Raw genomic sequence first — 14,840 nt, forward strand, 5'->3', positions numbered from 1 at the left:
GGTACAAAGTTTGACATATTTACAAACTAGTTGAAGATAAAGGCAACATTTTTACTGACAATATGAACTGACTATTGTTCTAATGATCAGATTTCATATTAAGAAATGAGCTGTACCAGTAATCAGATCAAGGTCAAATTAAGCACCATAGCAATATGAAGCCACCATTGTTCAGAATATGGATAAAATGAGAGTCAGCAGAAAACCAGTAAGAACTCGACTCAATTACAGCACAAAATCACATTTCATAGCACACACAAATATTCAAACATGAAACATTTAAAACTTATGTTGCACATTGAGGATTGGCAGTTAACTATCCAATCAAATGTATTTGAAACTCATCCAAACCAATTAGGACAACATAGAGGTAGGGACAGATAGCCTCAGACTGATAACATTTTTAAACATAAGAGTTCGGACAGCCATTTTCTATCCAGGATCACTCTATACTTTGATCTAACTACTTGCTATCCTTATTTTCATATTTTCACTTTTCCACTCTAACTCTTGAAGTTCGCGTAAGCTGTTTTGCGTTAAGCAAGAAACCATTTCTGTATTATTATTGAAAGTCAAAATTGTTTTTATGAATTACTTCTCTTTAAGTCTTTTGCTGGCAAGGCTTTATTGAGAATAGATTTAAGTTTCTCTCAATTGTAATCAGTAGAGGCAATAAAAGATTCTTACTTCGCATCCGAGAAGTGTAACTCAAATTTCGACCGAGTTTTAAAGTGTATGCGAGACTGCACTTGAACCACATGGTAGATCTCTACAATTGGCGCAATCGGCAAAAGGGGAGGAGCACTGAGTCGACAATCGGAGAAAATCTCCGATCGGAGAGAATCGGAAAAGATCGGAACCAGTCAGAGACGATCGGAGAGAATCGTAGGAAATCGGAAGACAAAAGATCGTACAGTTAGCAGAAGCCCAGAAGGACGGAAGACTCAAAGAAAAACGGCTAGACTGGGGTAAGAGAATATCTTTTTCACCCATTAAAAGTCTTAAAGCCGCACCAAATAATGCTTCGCCCACTTAGAAAGGACCTTTTTCAGACAGCGTTATTCAATCGGGTGCCGGTCGGAGAAACTAAATAAAACGGGACTGAATAATAAATAGTCGCGGCGGTGTGATCGTCAGATTGCACACAACATAGTTGACGACCAAAAAATTGGGTGTAAGGCTGAGTTTATGGTGGACAAAAATCCTAAAATAGATTCAGAACCTTCAAATGGTAGAGAACGACTTCCCACAACTTCGGCGGCGTGAGAGCAGCTGGTTAGTCAGTTTCAGCGGGAGCATTGCGGTAGGAGGGTGCTGGGAGGTAAGTCAACCTTTAAAAGCACTTCTCTTTGCAGGGGCAGGCCAGTCGATTTCGGCGGCGTGAGAGCAGCTGGTTAGTCAGTTTCAGCGGGAGCATTGCGGAAGGAGGGTGCTGGGAGGTAAGTCAACCTTTAAAAGCACTTCTCTTTGCAGGGGCAGGCCAGTCGATTTCGGCGGCGTGAGAGCAGCTGGTTAGTCAGTTTCAGCGGGAGCATTGCGGAAGGAGGTTGCTGGGAGGTAAGTCAACCTTTAAAAGCACTTCTCTTTGCAGGGGCAGGCCAGTCGATTTCGGCGGCGTGAGAGCAGCTGGTTAGTCAGTTTCAGCGGGAGCATTGCGGAAGGAGGGTGCTGGGAGGTAAGTCAACCTTTAAAGGCACTTCTCTTTGCAGGGGCAGGCCAGTCGATTTCGGCGGCGTGAGAGCAGCTGGTGAGTGGTGAGTCAGTTTCAGCAGGAGCTGAGACTTTTTCTCTTTTCTTTAAATTAGTTTTTTAGGCGGGATCAGGAAGTCGACCCGCGGACGTCTGGGAAGACCCTCACCAATAAATTCTGGTGGAGAGGAAACCCGAGACACTACACGTGTAGTGTCTCCCACCCGCCCTCCTCCTCTAACCTAATAATAAAACCCATTGGTCTGAGGTAAGTACCATATTTTTATTATATTATTATTATTTTTTATAAAAATTTAATTTAGTTGTTAGCTAGATCTTGGTAGAAAGTTAGAGGAATGGCAGGGAAGGGAGTACAATGTTCCTCCTGCAGGATGTTTGAGGTGAGGGATGCAGTTAGTGTCCCTGCTGATTTTACCTGCAGGAAGTGCTGCCATCTCCAGCTCCTCCAAGACCGAGTTAGGGAACTGGAGCTGGAGTTGGAAGAACTTCGGATCATTCGGGAGGCAGAAGGGGTCATAGATAGCAGCTTCAGGGAATTAGTTACACCAAAGATTGGAGATAGGTGGGTAACTGTAAGAGGGACTGGGAAAAAACAGTCAGTGCAGGGATCCCCTGCGGTCGTTCCCCTGAGAAACAAGTATACCGCTTTGGATACTTGTGGGGGGGACGACTTACCAGGGGTAAGCCATGGGGTACGGGCCTCTGGCACGGAGTCTGTCCCTGTTGCTCAGAAGGGAAGGGGGGAGAGGAGCAGAGCATTAGTAATTGGGGACTCTATAGTCAGGGGCACAGATAGGAGATTTTGTGGGAGCGTGAGAGACTCACGTTTGGTATGTTGCCTCCCAGGTGCAAGGGTACGTGATGTCTCGGATCGTGTTTTCCGGGTCCTTAGGGGGGAGGGGGAGCAGCCCCAAGTCGTGGTCCACATTGGCACCAACGACATAGGTAGGAAAGGGGACAAGGATGTCAGGCAGGCTTTCAGGGAGCTAGGATGGAAGCTCAGAACTAGAACAAACAGAGTTGTTATCTCTGGGTTGTTGCCCGTGCCACGTGATAGTGAGATGAGGAATAGGGAGAGAGAGCATTTAAACACGTGGCTACAGGGATGGTGCAGGCGGGAGGGTTTCAGATTTTTGGATAACTGGGGCTCTTTCTGGGGAAGGTGGGACCTCTACAGACAGGATGGTCTACATCTGAACCTGAGGGGCACAAATATCCTGGGGGGGAGATTTGTTAGTGCTCTTTGGGGGGGTTTAAACTAATGCAGCAGGGGCATGGGAACCTGGATTGTAGTTTGAGGGTAAGGGAGAATGAGAGTATAGAGGTCAGGAGCACAGATTTGACGTCGCAGGAGGGGGCCAGCGTTCAGGTAGGTGGTTTGAAGTGTGTCTACTCCAATGCCAGGAGTATACGAAACAAGGTAGGGGAACTGGCAGCGTGGGTTGGTACCTGGGACTTCGATGTTGTGGCCATTTCGGAGACATGGATAGAGCAGGGACAGGAATGGATGTTGCAGGTTCCGGGGTTTAGGTGTTTTAGTAAGCTCAGAGAAGGAGGCAAAAGAGGGGGAGGTGTGGCGCTGCTAGTCAAGAGCAGTATTACGGTGGCGGAGAGGATGCTAGATGGGGACTCTTCTTCCGAGGTAGTATTGGCTGAAGTTAGAAACAGGAAACGAGAGGTCACCCTGTTGGGAGTTTTTTATAGGCCTCCTAATAGTTCTAGGGATGTAGAGGAAAGGATGGCGAAGATGATTCTGGATATGAGCGAAAGTAACAGGGTAGTTATTATGGGAGACTTTAACTTTCCAAATATTGACTGGAAAATATATAGTTCGAGTACAATAGATGGGTCGTTTTTTGTACAGTGTGTGCAGGAGGGTTTCCTGAAACAATATGTTGACAGGCCAACAAGAGGCGAGGCCACGTTGGATTTGGTTTTGGGTAATGAACCAGGCCAGGTGTTGGATTTGGAGGTAGGAGAGCACTTTGGGGACAGTGACCACAATTCGGTGACGTTTACGTTAATGATGGAAAGGGATAAGTATACACCGCAGGGCAAGAGTTATAGCTGGGGGAAGGGCAATTATGATGCCATTAGACGTGACTTGGGGGGGATAAGGTGGAGAAGTAGGCTGCAAGTGTTGGGCACACTGGATAAGTGGGGCTTGTTCAAGGATCAGCTACTGCGTGTTCTTGATAAGTATGTACCGGTCAGACAGGGAGGAAGGCGTCGAGCGAGGGAACCGTGGTTTACCAGGGAAGTGGAATCTCTTGTTAAGAGGAAGAAGGAGGCCTATGTGAAGATGAAGTGTGAAGTTTCGGTTGGGGCGATGGATAGTTACAAGGTAGCGAGGAAGGATCTAAAGAGAGAGCTAAGACGAGCAAGGAGGGGACATGAGAAGTATTTGGCAGGAAGGATCAAGGAAAACCCAAAAGCTTTCTATAGGTATGTCAGGAATAAGCGAATGACTAGGGAAAGAGTAGGACCAGTCAAGGACAGGGATGGGAAATTGTGTGTGGAGTCTGAAGAGATAGGCGAGATACTAAATGAATATTTTTCGTCAGTATTCACTCAGGAAAAAGATAATGTTGTGGAGGAGAATGCTGAGCCCCAGGCTAATAGAATAGATGGCATTGAGGTACGTAGGGAAGAGGTGTTGGCAATTCTGGACAGGCTGAAAATAGATAAGTCCCCGGGACCTGATGGGATTTATCCTAGGATTCTATGGGAGGCCAGGGAAGAGATTGCTGGACCTTTGGCTTTGATTTTTATGTCATCATTGGCTACAGGAATAGTGCCAGAGGACTGGAGGACAGCAAATGTGGTCCCTTTGTTCAAAAAGGGGAGCAGAGACAACCCCGGCAACTATAGACCGGTGAGCCTCACGTCTGTAGTGGGTAAAGTCTTGGAGGGGATTATAAGGGACAAGATTTATAATCATCTAGATAGGAATGATATGATCAGGGATAGTCAGCATGGCTTTGTGAAGGGTAGGTCATGCCTCACAAACCTTATTGAGTTCTTTGAGAAGGTGACTGAACAGGTAGACGAGGGTAGAGCAGTTGATGTGGTGTATATGGATTTCAGCAAAGCGTTTGATAAGGTTCCCCACGGTAGGCTATTGCAAAAAATACGGAGGCTGGGGATTAAGGGTGATTTAGAGATGTGGATCATAAATTGGCTAGCTGAAAGAAGACAGAGGGTGGTGGTTGATGGGAAATGTTCAGAATGGAGTACAGTCACAAGTGGAGTACCACAAGGATCTGTTCTGGGGCCGTTGCTGTTTGTCATTTTTATCAATGACCTAGAGGAAGGCACAGAAGGGTGGGTGAGTAAATTTGCAGATGATACTAAAGTCGGTGGTGTTGTCGATAGTGTGGAAGGATGTAGCAGGTTACAGAGGGATATAGATAAGCTGCAGAGCTGGGCTGAGAGGTGGCAAATGGAGTTTAATGTAGAGAAGTGTGAGGTGATTCACTTTGGAAGGAATAACAGGAATGCGGAATATTTGGCTAATGGTAAAGTTCTTGAAAGTGTGGCTGAGCAGAGGGATCTAGGTGTCCATGTACATAGATCCCTGAAAGTTGCCGCCCAGGTTGATAGGGTTGTGAAGAAGGCCTATGGAGTGTTGGCCTTTATTGGTAGAGGGATTGAGTTCCGGAGTCGGGAGGTCATGTTGCAGCTGTACAGAACTCTGGTCCGGCCGCATTTGGAGTATTGCGTACAGTTCTGGTCACCGCATTATAGGAAGGACGTGGAGGCTTTGGAGCGGGTGCAGAGGAGATTTACCAGGATGTTGCCTGGTATGGAGGGAAAATCTTATGAGGAAAGGCTGACGGACTTGAGGTTGTTTTCGTTGGAGAGAAGAAGGTTAAGAGGAGACTTAATAGAGGCATACAAAATGATCAGGGGGTTGGATAGGGTGGACAGTGAGAGCCTTCTCCCGCGGATGGATATGGCTGGCACGAGGGGACATAACTTTAAACTGAGGGGTAATAGATATAGGACAGAGGTCAGAGGTAGGTTCTTTACGCAAAGAGTAGTGAGGCCGTGGAATGCCCTACCTGCTACAGTAGTGAACTCGCCAACATTGAGGGCATTTAAAAGTTTATTGGATAAACATATGGATGATAATGGCATAGTGTAGGTTAGATGGCTTTTGTTTCGGTGCAACATCGTGGGCCGAAGGGCCTGTACTGCGCTGTATTGTTCTATGTTCTATGTTCTAACCTCGAAGAGAGGTCGCGCTGTACCGGAAGTCTCTGTTGACGATATATTGGGAGATCTTAGATCTTTGATTTATAGGCATTTTGGACTGTCTAAAGTATCTACGCAAATTGAATCAAAATATAACATCCCGAAAGGACAGTGGTCCCTTGGCGACATCAAGGGAGCATGGGACAAACCACACATTCAACTAGAGGAAAACATATGAAATGGTCTTTTGCAGTAATGGCACAGCTCCGTAGGCAGCAAGAGGCGATCGCAAAAACTAAATACGATCATGACCTTAAGTCCACTAAAGACCAACTAGCGGCAGTTGTTGAAGAATTACGAGATGCAAAATCTAAACTTGAAAAATGTGACCTGATCAAAACATTATTGGAAAATGAAACTTTTAAAGTTCAACAACAATCATTTAAATTGGTGAATTACAACGTAAAAACAATGAATCAGAGTCCAAATATCAACAGTTACAAACAGAAACTAATGAAATCAAAAGTCAAAATTGTCAGCTACTCGAGGAAAGATGTGTTTTGGAAGGTGAAATTTAAAAGGAGACTGCAAAATCTTAACAGACAATCTTGCAGCTCATAATTTGAATCAGAGAACAAACGAGCCGTGTTCAAATCCTAATATCAGTTCCGAAGCTAGAGAAAGTACCCTGAGCAATATAGCTTCGACTCCACTCCCTCAACCAACTCCACTCCCACAACCAACTCCACTCCCACAACCAACTCCACTCCCACAACCAACTCCACTCCCACAACCAACTCCACTCCCACAACCAACTCCACTCCCACAACCAACTCCACTCCCACAACCAACCCCACTCCCACAACCAACCCCACTCCCACAACCAACCCCACTCCCACAACCAACCCCACTCCCACAACCAACTCCACTCCCACAACCAACTCCAATCCCACAACCAACTCCAATCCCACAACCAACTCCAATCCCACAACCAAGATCAAGTGTTAGAAATAAATCAAAACCTAGAATTCAAATACCAATTGAATCAGATGAAGACAGTGACGAATCAAGCGGACCTAGAACACAAACTACAAAAGTTATTCGATTAGCCCCATTCCAAAAACAACGGATTAAAATTGGAAGTAAAGAAATAAAAGAAAATGAGGTAACAACCACTAAAACTGTATATGGCCAACATTGGGTTCATGAGGTCGCAGACCCTGATAAAATAGACAGATGGTCTAAAGATCTTCATCACCCAAAAAGGGGTGGTTTGACCACGTGGGAACAACTCCACAGATTGCAAATCATTTATCATCTTCACCCATTAGATGGTGTGCAAATTCTGTCTATTATGGTTGGCACCCGTAATAAAACAACTTGAAGAAAGGGGAATCTTAGTACGCATTCACAGCTCATCAAACAGCCCAGTATGGCCTGTCAAAAAGGCTAATGGCACATGGCACCTAACTATTGACTATAAAAAAGCAAATCAATTCATTGTCAGACAAGCTCCTTTAGTGGCAGACGCATCTACAATCTTTAACTCTTTAACACCAGACCTTCAATGGTTTTCAGTCATTGATATGGCAAATGGTTTCTGGTCAGTACCACTAGCTAAGGATGTACAGCCATGGTTTGCTTTTACCATCAATCAACAACAGTACACATGGACTAGACTACCACAAGGTTTTCAAAATAGCCCAACTGTTTACCACATGGCTCTACAGAACCATCTCAGGCAACTGCCTGCTCTGCCTTCTACCATTATCCAGTATGTAGATGACACTCTGATAGCTTCCATCAATAAAGATGATCACGAAAAAGACTTGCGTGTGTTCTTAAACCACCTCAGTGATAATGGACACAAAGCTAGCTTTGTCAAAGCACAAATTTCCCAGGAAGAAGTTGTCTACTTAGGTCAGAAAATATCCAAAGGCAAAAGGGAACTTACTCAGGACAGAACGGCTGCCAACAAAGCCGCTAAAGAACCCTCAACTATTCAGGAAGTGAGATTCATTTTGGGACTGTGTAATTTTAACAGAAATTGGATTGATTCTTACACTCAGATAGCTGAGCCATTGAATGATCTTTTAAAAGGTAACCGAAAATCAAAAGACACAGTTAAACTCAATTCAGAACAAAAAGAATCATTCTTAAATTTGAGAAAGGCCCTATGTTCAGCACCAGCTTTAGGTATTCCAAACAATATAAAACCTTTTACCATGTTTGTTCATGAAAAAGATAGTTACATGACTGCAGTACTAGCCCAAGAACATGGTGATCAGTTATGACCAGTTGGATACTACTCCATTAAACTTGACAATGTGGCATTAGCATTTGACAGCTGTTTACGGACCATGGAAGCCACATGTCGAGCTGTAGTGGCAACATCAGGCCTTGTCCTAGATCAAAAGTTAACCATTAAATGTCCACATTCAGTCCATTCTCCACTATTCATGAATAGAGTATCACAAGTTATATCAGCTATATTTTCACAGAGCCAGTCCTGTAAAGCCATCATCTTTGCTCCCACTTCCCGAGGAACAAAAGGGATGAGAGGGAGAAGGGCATGACTGTGTGAAAATAATAGAGGAAATGGAAGAAGTACGCTTAGTAGAAGAAGAGCCACTACAGAACCCAGATTTAGTCCGATTCACAGATGGTTCCTCTTTTATTGACAAGGGTTTCAGAAAAGCTGGTGGCCAGTCACAAGCCCATATGAAGTATTAGCAGAAGGAAGTTTATCCCCAGGTACATCAGCTCAGCAGGCCGAGCTAAAAGCACTGACAGAAGCATGTCATGTGGCAAGAGATAAAACTGCTAACATCTATACTGACTTCAGATATGGTTTTGGAGTAGCACATGATTTTGTGCCGTCTGTGGAGAAAAAGAGGATTTTTCACAACAGCAGGTACACCTATCCGAAATTGAAAGGAAGTACGAGATCTTCTAGAAGCTATGGCCTTGCCAAAAGAAGTATCAATTCTAAAATGTAAAGCCCATACACATGAGGACACTGTGGAAGCAAGAGGAAATGCTCTTGCGTACCAAGCAGCAAGGGAATCTGCCTCTCAATGGCACAAGGAATTCAATCACATTTACAAATTGGGAGTAATCAGCTTATTACAGGATTTACGTGAAATGCAACGTGATTGAACAAAGGAAGAAAAATGGACATGGTAAGAATCAGGTATTCAGCTGTATGATGATACTATTTGGAGACAAGTTCAAACTGATAAACCAGTGGCGCCCTTCTTAGCTCAACAAATTCATTCATGGGGACATCGATCACCCCAATAAATGATGGATCGATTCCATAGGTGTTGGTGTGGTAAAGGATTCAAAAAACATGCACAATTAGTATGAAACCGTTGTGTAACCTGTCAAAAGAATAACTTGGGACCTATAACGTCAATGCCTCAATTAAAAGCTCCAGGACCATTCCAGGATATACAGGTAGATTACATCACCCTTCCTAAATGCCAAAAGTACACTGACGTCCTTGTAATAGTGGATAAATTCTCTAGATGGGTGGAAGCTGCTCCAGCTATAAGAGCGACAGCTGCCCAGACAGCCAAAGTGCTATGCAAAGACTTTATCCCCAGATGGGGAGTACCAGCTAGCATTGACTCGGGCAATGGTACCCACTTTACAGGTGCTGTTTGTAAGGAAGTCTGTAGACTATAAAACATTGACTGGAATTTACACGGTCCTTATCATCCACAATCATCAGGACAAGTGGAACGGATGAATCGAACTTTGAAAGAAAGTTTGTCTAAATACAACCAGGAAGGCATGAATTGGGTCCAAGCCTTGCCAATAGTATTGTGCAGTATTAGAGCAACACCAAACAGAACAACAGGCCTAAGTCCATTTGAAATCATCACAGGCAGACCAATGTCTCTGCCAGGAACTATTGATTTGCAGAAAGCAGACTGTCATTTAATGAGTGATACTTTGCTGACTTATTGTCAAAATCTAACAAATGCTGTTAGTTCTGCCTCTCAACAGGTGTTAGCTGCGGGGGGAGATCCCTCAGAAGGTGGGCACGATTTGGTGCCCGGTGAAGAAGTCTACGTAAAAAAGTTGAATAAAGAACCCCTAGGATCGAAGTGGGAAGGACCATTCGTGATCCTTCTCACCACCCAATCCACTGTAAAGTTAAAAGGAAAGAAAAGTTGGATCCACGCATCACATGTGAAGCGCGTGTATAAGTATTAAGATCTGTAAAAATGTCTGCCATAATATTCATTTTCAGTTATATGATTGGCTTTGTAAATGTTGTACCAGAACTGAATGAGAACACATTCCTTTACACATCTAAGATACATGCTAAAAATGTCAACATTTCCAATTGTTGGGTATGCATTGCAACCCCTACTAACTCAGGAGAAGGTATTCCCTTCTTAACTATCCTCTTTAATGCTTCAGAAACAGCAGAATGGTACATCTATCACAGTGTCCCTCGCTCTGTAGTGGTCCGTTCTGGAGCATATTCATGTGAAAAAGGAAGGTACAAGATTTATCTTAAGAAATTTATTAATTTATGGAAATCTGCAGGCTATCCACTAAACACCTTTTCAGGATGGCACCAACTTAAATATAACTCTAACAAAAATCCTAAATATATTAGCCTTCCAACTACTATTAAACAAGACAGATCAACATGCCTCACTAGTAATCACTCGAAAGGGATAAAATTGGGCAATAGTGTTTGTACTAATTATTTGGATGTTAACACAGCTTCTGAATGTACACGGACTCCATTACAAAGAACTGAATGGTCCTCAACAATAACAGGCATACACAACATCACAAATAATAAAACATTCTCAGATCATTGGTACTTAGAAAATATTTATTTATATTCTGCTTATAATGGAACTTATTTTATTTGTAATGACAAAGCATATTCCTGGCTCCCAAAATACTGGTCAGGATCTTGCTATTTAGGATACATAGTACCTGCCATCCATCATCTTCTTCATCTCCCTTATGTTTCAGAACTAGCCACTCGAAGAAATAAACGTGTTATAACCTTACGAGATGCAATTTATGCTAAACTTATTCCTTTTTATTGGGAGACAAGGGTTGGCAATGAATTGAATAAAATAACAACCATCATACAAAACGTAGCTGATTACACCGCCACTGCCCTAGATAAAATTTCTGACAAAATGCGAGCAAATCAAACCGTGGCATTACAAAATCGAATGGCACTTGACTATGTGCTAGCCGAAAAAGGTGGCACCTGCGCCCTGATTGGTGCGGAGTGTTACACTTTTATTCCAGATAACTCAAAGGAAGTTAAAGATCTGGCAGCACACATTCAAAAGGAAGTCAAAAAACTTGATACACCCTCAGATACCTCTATCTGGGAGAAACCTTGCAGGTGGTTGGGACCCACAGGAATGTCCACAGTAAGAATAATCTTTTTCTTCTGTGTAGCAGGATTCATCATTTTCATGACATTCCTGGTGATCAAATGCATTAGACAACTATTCACTAAACGCAAGGGCCCAACAGTCAGAATGATTCACACTAACCCCACTGCACCACCATCAGGTGAAATAGAACTACAATATTATTGTTGAACTGTTACTAACCAATCAATTATTTGACTGTATTACTAACATATTGCTAAAAGATTAATACTGAATCAGTAGAATCAAATTCAATTAATTGATTAATTGTTTAATAATAATTCAAGATTAATTTTAATAATTTTCGCTGTAATGCTTGAAATGCAAAGCTTGCCCAATCTATTGTTGAAGATTGTTTTTAAACAAAGAAACTATCAATGACAATGTGAGTGAGTTCCTCTTCGCGCTTTTGAAATGAAATGAAATGAAAATCGCTTATTGTCACAAGTAGGCTTCAATGAAGTTACTGTGAAAAGCCCCTAGTCGCCACATTCCGGCGCCTGTTCGGGGAGGTTGTTACGGGAATTGAACCGTGCTGCTGGCCTGCCTTGGTCTGCTTTCAAAGCCAGCGATTTAGCCCTGTGCATTCTATCCTATCGCATTTACTCCTTCGTTTTATCTTATTGTGATATATCTCGCTTAATCTTTCGATTTATCAAAGGGAGGACTGAAGGAAATCAGAGATTAGATTTAAGTTTCTCTCAACTGTAATCAGTAGAGGCAATAAAAGATTCTTACTTCACATCCAAGAAGTGTAACTCAAATTTCTACTGAGTTTTAAAGTGTATGCGAGACTGCACTTGAACCGCATGATAGATCTCTACAGTCACAATAAGTTAACATGAATAAAATTAATCTGCTACTGTTCAAAACATGAATAAGTATAGCAGTCAGCAAAAACCAGTAGAAACTAGATCTGATTAAAAGTGTAAGTCACATTCCAATACCCAGCAAACATCCAAAGATGCAACATATTCACAGCTATGTTGCACATTGATGATTGACAGCTAACCATCCAATCAAATACATTTGAGACTCATCCAAGCCAACCAACACATTACAAGGGTAGGGACAGATGGAGTCAGACTGATAAAATTTTATTTTCCTTAAAGATAGAGGTCCGGGCAGCCATTTTCCATTCTGGAATCACTTTATACCTTTTATCTAACTAACCGCTATCCTTATTTCATTTTTTCATATTTCCACTCTAACTCTTAAGTCTGCGCAAGCTGTTTGCTTTGAGCAAGAAACCATTACTGTATTTTTGGAAGTTCAATTAGTTTGTAAGCCACTAAGTTAATTATATCTCTTAAGGCCTTCTGCAGGGGCTTTCTTGAGAACATTTGATTTGTAACCACAAGATGATTTCAAACTCTCAATTATAATCAATAGACACAATAAAAGATTTCATTTGCACCCGAGACGTGTAGCTTAAATTTCTACTGAGTTAAAAGTGTATACGAGACTACACTTAAACCGCATGGTAGATTTCAACACCAAGCCTCAGAAGCACAAGATGTCTCCAAGCGTTGCCTGTCCACCACACCGCTGCTCCCAGCCATCCTTCCCCTGGCCAGGAAACTTGACCAGCTCTCCCAGGCTCCACAGCACACTGCAGCCAAGCTCCCAGCAAACACACAAATCCCTCACCTCACGCCCACACACAAGTTTCTTAGCATGGAGGCAACTGGCAGCATACGTTGACCATCTCCACCACAGGTGAGGGATTGGCTATTGGACGACAATAATAATAATTATTATTATTCTCCTTGCCAGATGCAGCCTGCTGTTCTCCCTCCTCCTCCAGCATATCACCCCGCAGATGCCCTTGGGCGGTATATAAACAAGTAGGTTCATATTAGCACTGCAATGAGGTTACTGTGAAAAGCCCCCAGTCGCCACAATCCAGCACCTGTTTGGGTACACTGCGGGAGAATTCAGGATGTCTAATTCACCTAACAGCACGTCTTTCGGGACATATGGGAGGAAACCGCAGCATTCGGAGGAATCCCACGCAGACACGGGGAGAACATGCAGACTCCACACAGACAGTGACCCAAGACGGGAATCGAATCTGGGACCCTGGCGCTGTGAAGCAACCATTGTGCTACTGTGTCACCCAGGGTTACCCGCTGAGGTCATGGCTAATGGCGCTTGCGTGGAGGTACCAGACAGCGGAGAACCGTTATAACGGTTCGGGGCAGCACGGTAGCATTGTGGATAGCACAATTGCTTCACAGCTCCAGGGTCCCAGGTTCGATTCCGGCTTGGGTCACTGTCTGTGCGGAGTCTGCACATCCTCCCTATGTGTGCGTGGGTTTCCTCCGGGTGCTCCGGTTTCCTCCCACAGTCCCAAGATGTGCAGGTTAGGTGGATTGGCCATGATAAATTGCTGAGTCCAAAATTGCCCTTAGTGTTGGGTGGGGTTACTGAGTTATGGGGATAGGGTGGAGGTGTTGGCCTAGGCTACATGTGACTCCAGATCCACAACAATCTGGTTGACTCTTAACTGCCTCCTCAAGGGTACAAACGATGCCCACGTTAGTAGTTTAGTACCACGTGATAGTGAGATGAGGAATAGGGAGAGAGAGCATTTAAACACGTGGCTACAGGGATGGTGCAGGCGGGAGGGATTCAGATTTCTGGATAACTGGGGCTCTTTCTGGGGAAGGTGGGACCTCTACAGACAGGATGGTCTACATCTGAACCTGAGGGGCACAAATATCCTGGGGGGGAGATTTGTTAGTGCTCTTTGGGGGGGTTTAAACTAATGCAGCAGGGGCATGGGAACCTGGATTGTAGTTTTAGGGTAAGGGAGAATGAGAGTATAGAGGTCAGGAGCACAGATTTGACGTCGCAGGAGGGGGCCAGTGTTCAGGTAGGTGGTTTGAAGTGTGTCTACTTCAATGCCAGGAGTATACGAAACAAGGTAGGGGAACTGGCAGCATGGGTTGGTACCTGGGACTTCGATGTTGTGGCCATTTCGGAGACATGGATAGAGCAGGGACAGGAATGGATGTTGCAGGTTCCGGGGTTTAGGTGTTTTAGTAAGCTCAGAGAAGGAGGCAAAAGAGGGGGAGGTGTGGCGCTGCTAGTCAAGAGCAGTATTACGGTGGCGGAGAGGATGCTAGATGGGGACTCTTCTTCCGAGGTAGTATGGGCTGAAGTTAGAAACAGGAAAGGAGAGGTCACCCTGTTGGGAGTTTTTTATAGGCCTCCTAATAGTTCTAGGGATGTAGAGGAAAGGATGGCGAAGATGATTCTGGATATGAGCGAAAGTAACAGGGTAGTTATTATGGGAGACTTTAACTTTCCAAATATTGACTGGAAAAGATATAGTTCGAGTACAATAGATGGGTCGTTTTTTGTACAGTGTGTGCAGGAGGGTTTCCTGAAACAATATGTTGACAGGCCAACAAGAGGCGAGGCCACGTTGGATTTGGTTTTGGGTAATGAACCAGGCCAGGTGTTGGATTTGGAGGTAGGAGAGCACTTTGGGGACAGTGA

General features: G+C 43.8%; 2 protein-coding genes across 11 annotated transcripts in view; one reads left to right on the forward strand and one right to left on the reverse strand.

Moving 5' to 3' along the window:
- LOC140391880 (spermatogenesis-associated protein 13-like) overlaps nucleotides 1-14,840 on the reverse strand; it is a 524,178-nt gene that overhangs the window by 202,304 nt on the left and 307,034 nt on the right. The window lies entirely within an intron of this gene.
- LOC140391712 (uncharacterized) overlaps nucleotides 1-14,840 on the forward strand; it is a 54,435-nt gene that overhangs the window by 517 nt on the left and 39,078 nt on the right. The window contains exons 2-4 of the mRNA XM_072476478.1: nucleotides 6,957-7,072; nucleotides 7,638-7,827; nucleotides 11,362-11,435. Coding sequence (XP_072332579.1) covers nucleotides 6,957-7,072; nucleotides 7,638-7,827; nucleotides 11,362-11,435 — 380 coding nt within the window. The remainder of the gene's footprint in view (nucleotides 1-6,956; nucleotides 7,073-7,637; nucleotides 7,828-11,361; nucleotides 11,436-14,840) is intronic.

Source organism: Scyliorhinus torazame, chromosome 15, assembly GCF_047496885.1.
Source record: "Scyliorhinus torazame isolate Kashiwa2021f chromosome 15, sScyTor2.1, whole genome shotgun sequence".
In the NCBI taxonomy this organism is placed as follows: Eukaryota; Metazoa; Chordata; class Chondrichthyes; order Carcharhiniformes; family Scyliorhinidae; genus Scyliorhinus; species Scyliorhinus torazame.